Source organism: Ammospiza nelsoni, chromosome 16, assembly GCF_027579445.1.
Source record: "Ammospiza nelsoni isolate bAmmNel1 chromosome 16, bAmmNel1.pri, whole genome shotgun sequence".
Lineage (NCBI taxonomy): Eukaryota > Metazoa > Chordata > Aves > Passeriformes > Passerellidae > Ammospiza > Ammospiza nelsoni.
The window spans coordinates 3,679,154-3,693,629 of record NC_080648.1 but is presented as its reverse complement, the minus strand read 5'-3'; the positions used below and the strand labels follow the sequence as shown (position 1 = coordinate 3,693,629).

Below are 14,476 nucleotides of genomic sequence, written 5' to 3'. Positions count from 1 at the left end.
GGCCGGCACCGGCACACCGGGAGCGCCCGCACGTGACGGCGGCGGGACACGTGACTGCGCGGGCGGCCGCGCTTTACGGCGCCGCGCGACAGTTCCCGGTGCTGTGCCCTCGGCTCGCCATGGCGTCCGGCAGCGGGGTAGGTGCTGCTGCCGGGGCTGCCCTCCGAGTGTGGGCTGCCCTCACAGTGTGGGCTGCCGGCTGCCCCCGCTGCTCATACCGGGCTTGGCAGGGCCCCGCCGCACCGCGCTGTACTCCGGGCGGGGCCGGTGCCAGGCCGCGGGATGAGGGATGTGGCGGGGCCGGGGCTGCCGCGGTGGGCGGGTGTGTGTGGGGTGGGAGGGGGCTCATCCCTGCTCTCTGCAGCTTTGTGTGTGGGCGGTGGGAGGTTGGGGTTCTCCTGATACCTTCGGGGCTGGGAGCGGGGCGGCCCCAGCGCGATCCCGCCCACGGTGAAGTCGCGGAGTCGCCGTCCCTGGAGGCGTTTGGGACACGGCAGAACGGGGCACTCGGTGCCCTGGTCCGGTTCATACGGTGGTGTTGGGTCGATGTTCTTAGAGGTTGGACTCGATGATCTCAGAGCACTTTTCCAATCGCAGTGGTTCTGTGATCCTCCCGTCCTAGGGCCGGAGCTCCGCCTGTCCCAGCCGCGGAGCATGAAGAGATGGAGCTGCCTCAGCCTCCGGGGTGGGTGGAGGTGCCCTCCCACCTCCAGCCCCCTGGCAGGGACCCCCATCTACCTCCAGGGGCTGGGCGATGGCTCGTGCGGGTGGCCCCTTCCCTTCCCTTCCCTTCCCTTCCCTTCCCTTCCCTTCCCTTCCCTTCCCTTCCCTTCCCTTCCCTTCCCTTCCCTTCCCTTCCCTTCCCTTCCCTTCCCTTCCCTTCCCTTCCCTTCCCTTCCCTTCCCTTCCCTTCCCTTCCCTTCCCTTCCCTTCCCTTCCCTTCCCTTCGTCGCTTTTTCCCTGTCCTGATGGAGAAACATCTCTGCAATTCCCTGACAGGAGGGTGCAACCAGGTGTGGGTTGGGCTCTGCTCCCAGACAACCAATGACAGGATGAAAGGGAACAGCCTCAGAAGTTGCAGTAGGGGAGGTTTGGGTTGGAAATTAGGAGATGGTTTTCTTTTCCCCAGTACGGGCTGTCCAGCATTGGGAGGAGCTGTCCAGGGAGGTGGTGGAGTCACCATTCCTGGAGGTGTTCAAGGAGTGACTGGATGTATCACTCAGTGCTCTAGACTGAGTGATAAGGGGGGCATCTCTCGCAGCTTGGATTTGATGATTTTGGAGATTTTTTCAACCTCAATGATTCTGTGAGTGTTAAAATGGGATGGGTAAGGTAGGTGCTGCAGGTGTAGCCTGAGTGGAGAGCCAGGCTGTTGGGACACCTCCAGTGCCATCCCAAAGCTGTCAGCAGCACAGGAGCTGTGGTTTTGAGGGGTTTTGGCCAATCTTTCCTTCCTTGAAGCCACTTACAGAGAAGTGAGACCCAGAGCAGCTGTGGCTGCCGCATCCCTGGCAGTGCCCAAGGCCAGGCTGAATGGAGCTTGGAGCAGCCTGGGATGGTGGAAGCTGTCCCTGCCCATGGCAGGGGGGTGGGACTGGCTGCTCTTCAAGGTTCCTTCCAATCCAAACCATTCCAGCATCAATTCCATGGAGTGGGAGAGGTCAGGAGCAGGGTGTCTGCCTGTGAGGGAGGTGGGGGCTGTGGCTTATTGTCAGCTGCCAGCTGAGAATTCCTGCTGGATTGAGCCTGGCCTGAGACTCCTGTGTTGTTTCACAGGCTCTGGTGCTGATGCTGATGCTGGGCACACCATTGGTGTCCATCTCCAGAGGGAGCAGGAGGCTGTGAGGCTCTTCTGGTTATTAATGATTGTTATTAATTTGAGAAGTATTCTCTGTTATCTAAAACAGCTCTGAGATAAAGATTTTGGGGCCTTGCAGCAGAGCAATTCAGAAACATCCCTTCAAATATTGTCCAACCAAGATCTTGTCACGCAGTTTAGTTTAATTCCTTTCCCCACGCCTGGATGAGGCAGATTGGTAAAAGAGCTGCAAAAGACTATTTTCCTTTTATTGCAACAGGAGGGAGAAGCAGCTAATAAACCTCCCCCTCTGCAGGCTCCCACCAGCTACGATTTGAGATAATGCCTGGCATGCAGGAGAGTCTGGAAAATACCCCCAAACGTTAATTTACACTCAGTGATATTTTCTTTTCTTTTGCTCAGGGTGGTTAATAAAACCTGTTACGACATCCTTAAAGTGCTTAAGAAGCTCTGGGAATAAATGAGAATTTTTCTACGCCTCCCCAAGGCATTTTCATCCCTATCAGTAGTTGTTCGTTCCATTTGAAGGATTGCCAGAGGAGAGAACTTTAAATGGCTGTGCTGGTGCTGTAGCTCCAAATGGGATTTGTGTCCTTTGGATTGTGATTGGATTCTTGATTTGGCTGAGCGGAGAAGGCGGTGGGGTGTGGGGTGAGGGGGGTCCTTCTCCCCCGGAGGTGTTTTTAAATACATCTTGTCCTTTCTTTAATGTGAAACTGAGAGGCTCTCCCTGCCATGCTGAGGGAATGCAGCTCTATCCAAAGGGGGGTTTATCTGCTCAGGAAATTCAGGAGCTGGCTGAGTGAAACCATGACTGATCCCAGGTGTGGGGGCCTGAGCGGCAGAGGGGGCAAATGCTGGGAAGAGCTTGGAATGTGAGTGGAATAGGAATTCCCCAGTCACTTCTACCCTCAGCATTGGGGACTGAGTGAAATCCACCCAAAAAAATAGTCTTTGTTTTCTTCAATGCCAGCTTCACCTGAATTCAGCCTGCCTTCATGCCCATGCTGTGTCCAGCTCCTGTGCCCCATCACAGGAGAGACATGGACCTGTGGGAGTGAGTCCAGAGGAGGCCATGGATTGCTCCAAGGGCTGCTGCCCCTCTGCTCTGGAGACAGAGAGCTGGGGCTGTTCAGCCTGGGGATGACTGAACACCAATCTCTGTCCAGGGAGACCTTGGAGCCCTCTCCAATGCCTAAAGGGGCTCCAAGAGAGCTGGAGAAGGACTTGGAACAAGGGCATGGAGTGGCAGGACAAGGGGGAATGGCTTTCCCGCTGGCAGAGAACAGGGTTAGATTTAATACTGGGAAGAAATTCTTCCCTCTGTGGGTGGGGAGGCCCTGGCACAGGTTGCCCACAGAAGCTGTGACTGCCCCATCCCTGAAAGTGTTCAAGGCCAGGTTGGATGGGGCTTGGAGGAACCTGGGACAGTAGAAGGTGTCCCTGCCTGTAGAACAAGATGATCTTTAGGGTCCCTTCAACACACACCATTCCAGGATTCTATTCAAGTATCCTGTCGCTGCCAGATAGTTTTGTGGAGCTCCCAAAGGGCCAGCATGCCTTGGAGGTGTTCCTGCCCTTTCCTGTGTGAAGCTGCAGGAGCAGGACAGCAAAACCTGTGGATTTTGTACAGATGCTTCCCTGGTACCTCCAAGCCCTGCCTTGACAGGGTTTCAGAGCTTGTTCTTTGCTTGTCCATGTGCTCACTTGGAAATCCCACCCTGGTGCCTGTGATTTCATGGCAAGCTCTGCACTTTGTTGCCTGCACCACGTAGACACTGCTGAGAGCAGACAGGCACAGCCCTCCCTGCTCCTGCAGGGTAATCAAACTCTTTAGCTCAGACTGCGTTTTGCAGCTTCCTTGTCTGACATTGCAGCTTGGATTCTTTTGGCTTCTGGAAGAAGGAGGTGTAATCTGCTGCTGTGTTTGTCAGGGGGCCCTTCCCAGGTCTGAGATCCATCAGTTTCAATTCCATTTGAGTCTGATTTTCAAGGCAAAAGCCTGGATGATCATCTCAGGAGCTGTTAAGATCAACTCATTTCTTCTTTTAGTGCTCTGAAATTATTCTAGTAGTAGCTAGAGGCATGCTGAGAGTGATTATCTTAAACCACATCCATAACTCCTGGATGGAAAACAGAGGACAGGGGGATATAATATAATTCTCCTAATTTTCTGCACTGGCCTCACAGGCCATGTGATTCCCCCTCTTTGCCCCCTCAGAGGTGATCAGGCTGTGGAATAAATGGTAATGAACTCTGTTTCCCTCCCAGAACAAGAACCTGGACTTCCGCAGGAAGTGGGACAAGGATGAGTACGAGAAACTGGCGGAGAAGCGGCTCACGGAGGAGAGGGAGAAGAAAGATGGTGAGCAGTGTGCTGGGTTGGCACTGAAGCCTCCCAAACCCTGGGAATTTGGGAGGGAAGAGCAGTGAGAAGTTGAATCCCAAAGGGAAAGAGCTGGCTTGCTCCTTCCCTTTCTCCTTTGTTTGCCACTGAGTATGTTTTTGGGTTTTTTTGACAAAAGAAATTCCTGAGAACCTTTCCAGGGGCTGACTCTTCTTTGGGGAAGGAGGACTCTTCTTGTTTCCAGTCATGTGCTGGAAACAAGATCTCAGAATACAACTCAAATCAGAGCTGGAGATACTTCAGCTCCTGGTTCTAATAGGAGCCAGGAAACAGTGAGGAGGAAATTATATCCTGTACTGATATAAAAACAAAGGTGCATTTTCTGCATGGATCAGGTAGTCCCAGATAGCCAGCAGGCCCCTCTGCACCAAGGGGAATGTGAAATCCAGCATGTCAGGCTTGACTTTTTGTTTGTGTTTTAGGCAAACCAGCTCAGCCTGTCAAAAGGGAGCTCCTGCGGCACCGGGACTACAAAGTGGACCTGGAATCCAAGCTGGGGAAAACCATTGTCATCACCAAAACTACCCCTCAGTCAGAGATGGGAGGGTAGGTTGTGGTCTTATTGAGTCATGCTGGTTAGACTGGGAAGCTGTGACAGAGCTGAGACCCCTCCCAGGGCACCAGGAGCTGCTGTCCTTCTGTGTTTGGAGCCTGGGATCGTGGGGCTGCATTTTTCTACACCTAAACTTTGTCTCCTGGGGTAACATATGGAACAGACCCAGCAGGCTGAGCCCCTTTGGACATTATTCCTTGGTATCAGTGTTGCCCACCTGTAGGACCAGCAGAGGCAGATCTCTGCTGCCTGCTTGGGTGTCTTTAACCAGGCCTGCCGCTGATTTGGGTATCTGTGCACTGGGAATGGGAGAAACATCCAGATAGCTGTTCTTAGGAATGGTGTTTGGCCACTGTTTGTGTGATTCGTGTTCCACCAAGGTCTGAAACGGTTCTGAGCTCACCCTAAGCCATCAAAAGCATCAAAACAATGTGTTGAGTTTGTGTCACCTCAGGAGTGAAGCTGTTGGTGTCTCTCTGGGCAGCAGTGCCAGGGAGATGTGCAGCCCTGATCAGCACCCAGGGGTGGCAGTTCAGCCCCTGACTTTTGCAGCAGCTCTTAGGATGGGCAGGAGGCACAGCTGTGCTCATCAGGGAGTTGCACTGTGAGTGATAGGGATGGCTGCACTTACCTTGCAGCCAGGTGAGAGGACTGTGGAATAGAAACCTGAGCTGCTGGCCAGCCCTGCCTTGGGAGAGGGCAGTCTGTGTCACAAAGCCCATCCCACCCAGTAGGGTGTGGCTGCAAGAGAAAATGCTGTGCCTGGTGTCTTGCAGAGCAGCTCAGAATTTGTTTCTATCATGTCAGAGGGGTGTTGGTATCAGGGTTGGTACCTCCATGGCAGCCTGTCCATTGCCCTTGCTCCTCACTGGGGTCCTCTTGTCTTGGAGAAGTGTCCTGTGTCCCCAGTGACACACAGATTGTCTCTTGTGTGGGTTGAGTTTTGTGTCATGCTTTGGGGTTCATTCTTCTGTGTCTCCTGACAGGTATTACTGTAATGTATGTGACTGTGTGGTGAAGGATTCCATCAACTTCTTGGATCACATCAATGGCAAAAAACGTAAGGAGCATTTCTTTGCCTCCTTGGAGGGTTGGTTGAGTTGGAGGGACTGTTCCTTTTGAGCATCACCCATGTCTGAGGGCTGAACACTTATCTATGGATCAGGGAGCTTAGGAGATCAGCATGTAGGAGCTCACCATGAGAGCTGTGGAGATGCTGCCCTGATCTCCTGACACCTTCCAGAGTGCTGGGCCATTTTCATGGAATAAGCCCAGCAGAAACAGTGATTGGTGTACTCTGTGGACTTATTTTCCCCGTCCTTCCTGTCAATGCTGTGAGAAACCCAGGGTCAGAAAATTCTAGAGTAGTTTGGGTTGGAAGGGACCCTCAGAGGTCATTTAGTCCACCCACCAAATCATGATGTCTCCTCTGTAAATCTGGAGAGAATCTTTTTACAGCACTCAAACTGTAAAGAAGTACTTAGATAAGTAAAAGGGCTGGGACTGGCTTATTTTTGGATCAGAAACTTCTCTAGAAGTTGAGTACAAACTCAGAACTGGCTGATGCCTGAGCTCTAGAGCTCAGACCAGGACTATACCCTCGTGTATCTGACTGTGGATATTGCTTCTTCCTGGCATGTTCAGAGAGGGGGGAATGTAGAGAAAGTAAAGGAGCAGTAGAACAGAACTGACACACTTTGCATGTTGTTCCTGCTCATGAAGGTATTTTTGGCTCCTTGTGGAAGTCAGAAAATCACCTGTTTACAAAAAGGCAGAGATATGTGTGCTCCAGACCTGCACATGGGGCTGTTTGAGAACAGGAGGTTCAGTAGAAACCTGAGGAGTGCTTTTCTGTAGCTCAGAAAAGAAAACACAGTGTTTTAAAAACCCGTGCTTTTATGTAGATGGGAGGAAGGTGCCAACATGCCTTGTCTGACATATTGGGAGATGAGCAAGAAGTTCATAGGAAAGAATCTGGAATCAAAAATCCTGCCATGGCTGAGTGGCTGGGCATGAGTTGTAGGGCTGAGTTGGGATTGGAAAGTGGCTGCTTGCACAGTACCTTAGTATATGAATATGTCTGGGAACTTTTCCTGTCAGTAAATCTGGCTCAGACCTGCTTGTTCTTGGCGGCCCTTTTACTAATTCCTGGTGTGTAGTTTAAGCTTCCAAGTGCTGCTGCATCTCTGGGACAAACCTGTGCAGGGCTGCTGGAGGGAACAGGGTGTTTGGATCCACTCAGAAATGTGGGTTGGAGGCATTTCTGGGGGTAGCCCTGTCAGCACAGGCTTACCCACAAGTGAAAAACTGTGAATCTGCTCTGAGGAGCCACTGAATCAGAGGCCTGACTTTATATTCTCTGCTTTAGCTGGGAATGTCCTGTGTAATCAGGATCTCTGAGTGCCACTCATGTCTTGTTTAGCATCGCCCACAGCTGAGAGATGCCAGCCTGTCAGTTTTATTCTAGCTCCTTTTTCAACACTCCAACCCTTTTTTATTCCACTGGTCCAAGATTAAATTTCCTGAGGCATCAGAGCAAATGACAGGGAGCATCCAAATAAGGAACCTTTAAAGAATAGTCAGTGTTCTTGTTATAAGTAGTGTTTGGATTGTTGTGGGTTATGGTATGGCCCTAAAGCCCACTCTCCAACCTAAGAAATCCTTAATCTGACCCTGGAAGGTGCTCTGAGGGGATTGACAGGCAGGAAGGTGGTGCTGTGCTGTTTAAATTGGGATCAGGGATGGAGATTTCATGCAGATCACTGCTGATTCCACTCGTGTTCTCCAGACCAGAGGAATCTGGGCATGTCCATGCGGGTGGAGCGCTCCACGCTGGACCAGGTGAAGAAACGCTTTGAGGTGAACAAGAAGAAGATGGAGGAGAAGCAGAAGGATTATGACTTTGAGGAGAGGATGAAGGAACTCCGTGAGGAGGTAAGTCTGGGCAGCAGCTGAGGAAGCAAAGCTCCCCAGAAACAATTTTGGGGAGGAAATCAACCCTGGTTCCTACTCTTGTCCCTCATAAGCATTGTTCTTGGTAGCATGGGCTTCTCATCTGCTCCTACGAGCTTCTATGGGTGCTTCTCTTCTATCAGCAGCCACATAACCCAAGGTTACAGATCACTGCCTGTTTCAGTCTCCCTGCCCAAGGCCTGAGCTTTGTTTCAGCACAGGAGAGCTCTTTGGGATGCTCACAGAGCAGCCCTGTGCTCTGCTCTCAGGCAGGCTGTGGTGCTGCTGAGCCCCCTCTATTTGGGGGCTAGGAGGGAGTTGCCCCAGCAGCAAAGGGGGTGCTGTGGGTTGAAAAGCTGCTGCCAGTCAATGGATGGCAAGAAGGAAATCAGCAGCAGCTCCTGATGTAGCTTTCTCCAGGGCATGGCTGTGTTCAGGAGCACAGAGGGCAGAATGGTGGGAGCAGTTGCTAAGTTGGGAGCTGAAGCCATGCTTTGGTGTCACTCAGTACAAACCTCTGGCTCTGTTCCAGGGCTCATGATCCTCACAGAGCAAAACACTTTGATTAGAGCAGCTCAAACTCTTTGATGCCAAAACCCCCCTGAAAGCCTCTCAGAGCTCCAGCCTCTGTTCCAGTGAGCAGCTGTCACTGTGCCAGGCTGGGAGCCAGCAGGCATCACAGTCCCTGCCACCAAGCATTGGACAAGGGAATGGCCTCCTGCTTTCAAACCAGCTCCTTGTCCCAGCCTTGATTCCAGGCAAAACCTGGGATGTTTGCTCAGAAGAGAGAGTTTGATGATGCATCATTTTGTCTATTTGTGTGTGTGTCTCTGCTCTTGGCCTGGGAAATGGGGTGGGTTGGATTCACTGATGAACTTCCTCCTTGAGGACTACAGGCCAGGATTTCTGCTGTTTATTTCCTCAGGAACAGCTTGGCTGCTGTGGGCAGGATTTGTGGTAATTGTGCAGTACCTGGTGTCTCAAAACTCCTTCAGCTCAGGAGGTCAAATTGTTTTGCTGTTGTGTCCCTTGCTGCAGGAGGAGAAGGCCAAAGCCTACAAGAAGGAGAAGCAGAGAGAGAAGAAGAGGCGGGCAGAGGAAGATTTGACCTTTGAAGAGGATGATGAAATGGCAGCTGTGATGGGTTTCTCTGGTTTTGGCTCAACCAAAAAGAACCACTGAACAGCTCTGGACTCTCCTCTTTCTCTAAACAGCTTGTTTTTACCCAGGGAACTCTGGATAACTCTTCAAAGACTTGATTGAGGACTTGTATGTAAATCTCCCAATAGAAGTTGGCTGGAAGAGTTGAAAAGCAATTCCATACTCTACCTGTGCTGCAGATCAAGCTCTGCCTCTCATTAGCTTCCCTTCTCCTTCTGTGTCCTAGATCTGGCTGCTCTGTGGCCGTGTGTGTGCAGGGAAGTGCTCTGTTGGGTACATTTTTTTGTCAACAAAGTGCACATTCTGCACAGGTGGCCTGGTTCAGGATTAATCTAGTTGTCAACCAGGCCCTACTTGTCACCCAAGCTATGTTTGAGATGTTGGGAGGGATTCACTTGCTTTTAGGCTCATAATGAAGGAAATGTGCCACAGCAAGCAGTGTGAGAGGTGCATCTTTATGGCTTGTGCTGAGCAGAGCTAGTGGCTGCATGGAGTCTGGGTTGCTGAAACTTTTCTGTGTGTTTTTTCTGCAAGGGAGACTTCCCTCTTTTTCTTTGTGTTTTAGCCCATAATTTCAGTATCTTTAAGGAAGGGGAGAAATTCCTCCCCATGACTGGTCTAGGATAGAGCCAATGGAAGAAAGGTGTGTACAATTTGCCAGAAATAAATGGAATGTTTTAATGGGCCCTTTGGTGGGGTTTTGATGCCTTCTTTATTTTGAGAGCTTTGAAGAGCACAGAGCTGGGGTGGCCTTCTGGGGATCCAGTGGTGGCAGAGGTGAGGTGTGTGCCTTCCTCTCCTGGCTCAGCTCCCAGCTGCCCTAGGCAGACCACTGCCATCATTCTTGGCTTTTTTAAGTAATTCTGGAGATGGGTGTAAGAATATGGAAGGGGAAGGGAGTTCAGGGCTGGGGACCTTCATTCCCATCAGGCAATCCAAGACAGGCTGGGCTGTGTTCCAGATTTTACCAGCCTTAGTATATTAAGGGCCATTTTTTTCCTGTCTGCTGGCTGTCAGTGTCTTTTCACCTCTACCTTCCCCTAAATCCACTTCATTTCTGCTTTTATTTACCTCAGTCAAACCTTGTGTGACTCATTTCCGTCTGCAGTTAGGATTTATATTTTGCATGGCTGGGTTTTGGTAGCTCTGTCTCGCTCTCCTCTCTCTTTTTATGTATATTGATGAAATCCTTGCGCTTGCCCTTCTCCGTGCTCGTATGAAATTTCCAGCCTGGGGAAGGCTGCAGTGTTTAGCCTGCTCTTTCTAATACATCTAGAACAAATCCTGTAATGTTGTGCTGCTGTTTTAATTCCTTAATCTTAGCCTGCTGACAGCTTCATTGCCTCAGGTCTTTCCGCTTCAATTCAGATTATAATCCCCGTTGAAGATGCTATTGAAATGATACATAGTCAGTCAGATACAGCTGTCCTTGGAGGTTTGACCCTTTTAACTTGGCAATCCTTTGACTTTGGCTCTCTGAGCACACGGGCTGGGAGGGCGACTTTCATTCCAGCCACGTTCCTGGCGCTGTTCAGGCTGCAGCACGTGGCTCCGGCTGAATGGGAGAGCGGAGACGCTCGCGCCTTTGTGCCCTCCGGGGTGCGAAAGGGATGCTGCCGTGCTTTCATGCACATTAAAAGTTTAGGATGTTTCAGAGAAGATTTAGCAGCAGCCATTTTATTCCAGCCACCAGCTTCGCAGACACCCAGCCCCTCAATGCAGCTGTTGAGTTGATGCTGCTGACAATGGGGCAGAGGCTGCCCCACATCCCCCATCTTTTCCAGCTTGTGACCTTGGAGGCAGTGACTGCTAGCTTGGTTTTCCCACGGTGTATCCTGGTCTTGTCCATCCTGGCACACCCAAGGGGCAAGGTGTGAAATGGGCAGCCCCACAGAAACCCTCCTGGGCCGGTGGTGGTGTTTGCACAGCCTCCTGCCACTGGGCCCTGCCTGTCCCTGCAAGACAGGGAGGAAATCCCTCCACAGCGCAGCACTTTCAATAACGAGATTCCTCTTTGGTGTAAAGCCTGTCATCCCCAAGCCCTTCCCGAGGCCACCTGCACCCTGGGGGGCAAAGCCCCAGCCCCAGCTCCCCGTGCTGGGGCTGCTGGCGCCGGGGGAGCGCAGCTCTTTGTCTCGGCAGCTTGCTGGGAGCAGTGGTGTGTGCAGCAGCAGATACAAGCTCCTGCTGGATTCCCAGCAGCGGGAGCTGCCTCTAGCCAAGGATGAAAAGCTGGTTTCATGGGAGGAAATAATATTTAGAGAAGAGACAGATAACATTCCCTGTACCAGCCATGTTAACTCTTTGCTCTCACCACTGCTTGGTGAGGTGTTAACTCCAGGCTCTCAGCCCCTAGTCTGGAGCAGTGGTTCTCAATGACTCCTTGTTAGTATTTGCCATCTCCATGTTGAATTTAAGGTGCTGATGGGTCAGACTTGGGGCTATACTTTGAGAGAAGACCCAGCTCTGCAGCTCCCCTTCTTCTCCAGTGAACAATGCTGGGGTGCTCTGTCCCTACTGGTTCTCATTAGCTCTTCCTCAAGTTAAAACTGGGATCTGGTGGAGCAAGGAGAGATGTTTTGCGTGGTTTGCTCATCCGGGCTGGGATGTCCTGCTTGTTCCTAATGTGAAAGTGCTCTGAGGTGCCTGGAGCCAGCTTGGTGCTTGTTCCCAGTGCCTGGGCAGAGGTGCAGCTTCCTCATGACCTGTGGCATGGAAGACCTGGAGGAAGGCTGGGGACTGTGCTCAGCTTGAGCTGACCTCCCTTGTCTCCATCCCACTGACTATTGATGGCAGTGTCTGGAGAAGTTCTCAGGCATCACAGCAGACCCCAGAAAAAACATAAATCTCTCTTACCATCTCCACTTCCCCTCTCCCAGACATCTTCCCTGGCCTCATCCTGGGATGAAGGGCTGAGGCCTCATGGAGGGGCTGAGCACAAATACCCAGCTGCTCTTCTTTCTTTCCTTCTGGGCACCCTGGGAGGCTTCTGGGCACTTCCTCAACCCCACCCTCTCCTGCTAAACCACCTTCCCCTCACTCTCTACACATCTTGCTTGGGACTAGAGGAGCAGCAGCAGCATTTCTACCATCCCAATAAGATGAATGGGACCAGAGACCTGAAGTGATTCTGGAGAAGGGGTCCCAGCCTGGCCCTGTGTGTTACCCTGTCTGGGCTAGCTGAATCATTCCCTGTGACTTTATTAGCAGAAAGACCTGTTTTTTCAGCAATTTACACCAGTTTTACATCCTGGAAGATTTAAGCGCTTGGCAGGAGCTCCAGTCCTCCCACTGCTCAGGCCACAAGCTACTGCTGCCCCAGTTAGGCAGGCATTGCTGCCATTTGCCAGAGTTAAAGCTAAACAACATCCATAGGCAATATCCCTGGAAACCCTCCCTCCTGCCTGGCTTTGACCTGGTGCAGTGGTGCTGGCAGACTGTGCCACCCCCCCTGCTCTGTGCAGGCTCCTGGGTGTCCCACGCTGCCATCAGTCCCATCAGTGCTGTGGCACCATCCCACACAACTCCAGGGGCAGCATTCCTGTCCCCTCCCAGCTCTGTGGAGAGCTGTGTGCTGAGAGCCACCTGGAACAGTCAGGGCCTGGCCCAATCTGCATCCTGTCCTGCCTTCCTTGTGTGGGGACAACAAGGTGTCCCCAGGATCTGATCTGTGCCAGGGCAAAGGTTCAGCCCCTGATTAGAGCTGGGGTTGCTGCAAAAGGAAACAGGAATCACAGGATCCTGGAATGGGTTGGGTTGGAAGGAAACCTTGAAGATCAGCCAGTTCCAACCCCCTGCCATGGGCAGGGACACCTTCCACTATCCCAGGTTGCTCCAAGCCCCATCCAGCCTGGCCTTGAACAATTCCAGGGATGGAGGGGCCACAGGACAGAGCAGCCACAGCTTTCTCTGGTTGAGAAAGGGGTGGGAGACAGAGATAGGGCAAAATGAAGATTTACAGAGGGGAGAATCCCTGAGCTGGGAGCTATTTGCTTCCCATCTGGAGCTTGGGTGGGAAGCTTGAATGCCAGCTTTTGCAAAAAGGACCAAGCTGGGAGCCAGGGACACCCACAGTGAAGTGGTGCTTGGCCTGGAGACCCTGGCAAGCTGGGCCATACTCCACACACAAAATTTCTGGGGCTGAGCCAGCTCAGGCCACAGATGGGGCCAAGAGGGAACAAGCAGGGCTCTGGAGTGTTCCAAACTGGGAGGAAGGAGACAACCCCAGTGCCCCCCATCCCTGTCAGGTGTGTTGCTGCACCCAGGTTGGAGGGTTGCTGGATGGATGGTGTCTGCTGGGCTCAGTGTGGGGCTCCTGAGCACAAGGGAGGTTTTGCTTTGTCGTGAGTGAAGTACAAAACCATCACCAGCCAGAGAACAAACAGCTCCAGGCTGCAGAGGGAGCAGGGAGAGGGAGATGGGGAGGAGCAGGGGGAGCATGGGGACAGGCCATCCGCAGGAGGTTTTTCAGGGACTTGTGATCTCAGAGCAAATTTCTGCTGTTGGCTGCACACCAGTGGCACCATTTCACCAACTCATGCGTGCCTCCCATGCCGGCTCAGCGCCCCGGGGGGGTCAGGGCCGCTCTGTGCAGGAATATGGTCCCTGCTCGGGGAGCGTGTGATCTGCCAGGCAGCCAGGGAGCCCCGGGGACACTGCCATGCCTTTGTTCCTCCTTCTCTTTCTTTTCCACCTTCAGATTTTTTTTCCCTCGGCTTCCAGCTGCGTATGCAGAACTCCCCCCTCCGTTTCCACCCACAGTTCCTGTCTTGATTTTTCTTCCCCTCTACAAATATGTGTTCCTTAGGCTTCTTCTCCTCCCTGCCCAGCTCCCCCCATCCGTGTTGCCTTCCCAAACTTATTTTTATTTTCCCTTCTCCCTGTTTTCCCACAGGCCCGCTTCATTCCTTCCCCTTCCTGCTTCTCTCCCCTTCCCTCCAGCCTCTCGGGCTCCTGTTCACTCACTCCGTCTCCCCTTCTCTGACAGTTTGGGGGAAATCTGTCTGTGTCAACACAGAAATTCCATTATTTATTGGCTGAGTGGAGCAGGGTCCTACACTCGTCTGTAATTGTCTCCAGATCAAAGCAGCTGCTGATGGCAGCTTTGCCTTCTTGCAGCAGAACACCACCCCCAGCTCACAGCTCCCCATCCTCCCGGGGGAGTCGGGTGCGTGTGCGTTGACACCCTCGATGACTGATCTCTCAGACAGAGAGGAAAGAAGTAGGGCTGGTGGGGGAGAAAAGGGAGGCCTGGAGGATCTGCAGAGCTCCCTGGAGAAGATGGGGATGGTGGGGTGTGTCTCAGGGAGGCAAAGTCCCTGGCATGGGCCAGGGGAGAGGGGGAGGGTAGAGGTGGTCCCTATCTGGGAATGGAGACAGAGAAATGAAGTGCAAGAAGGGACAGGGAAGCAGGAAACATCCCCATATCTGTCCAGGACTGGAAGAATGAAATTTTAGAAATGGGGAGAAAGAAGAACATGCCTTTTCATCCCTTTCCCTTCTGAAACCACCAACCTATCCCAGGGATGTGGGACTTCAATGCGAACTGCAGGCACACAGTCAATGTGAACTGCAGGCACACAAT

At 52.3% G+C, this 14,476-nt stretch overlaps 1 protein-coding gene across 1 annotated transcript; it reads left to right on the top strand.

The window, feature by feature from the left end:
- Window positions 1-80: 80 nt before the first annotated feature.
- ZMAT2 (zinc finger matrin-type 2) lies at window positions 81-9,579 on the top strand. Its single transcript, XM_059483648.1, has 6 exons — window positions 81-137; window positions 4,091-4,184; window positions 4,649-4,772; window positions 5,766-5,839; window positions 7,568-7,713; window positions 8,770-9,579. The coding sequence occupies exons 1-6, from the start codon at window positions 120-122 to the stop codon at window positions 8,911-8,913; spliced, it is 600 nt and encodes a 199-aa protein (XP_059339631.1). The 5' UTR covers window positions 81-119; the 3' UTR covers window positions 8,914-9,579.
- The last annotated feature ends 4,897 nt before the right edge of the window (window positions 9,580-14,476 follow it).

Coding starts and splice junctions, on each gene's coding strand:
- ZMAT2 (XM_059483648.1), top strand. Junction 5,840..7,567: donor TCACATCAATGGCAAAAAAC/GTAAGGAGCATT, acceptor CGTGTTCTCCAG/ACCAGAGGAATCTGGGCATG. Junction 7,714..8,769: donor TGAAGGAACTCCGTGAGGAG/GTAAGTCTGGGC, acceptor CCCTTGCTGCAG/GAGGAGAAGGCCAAAGCCTA.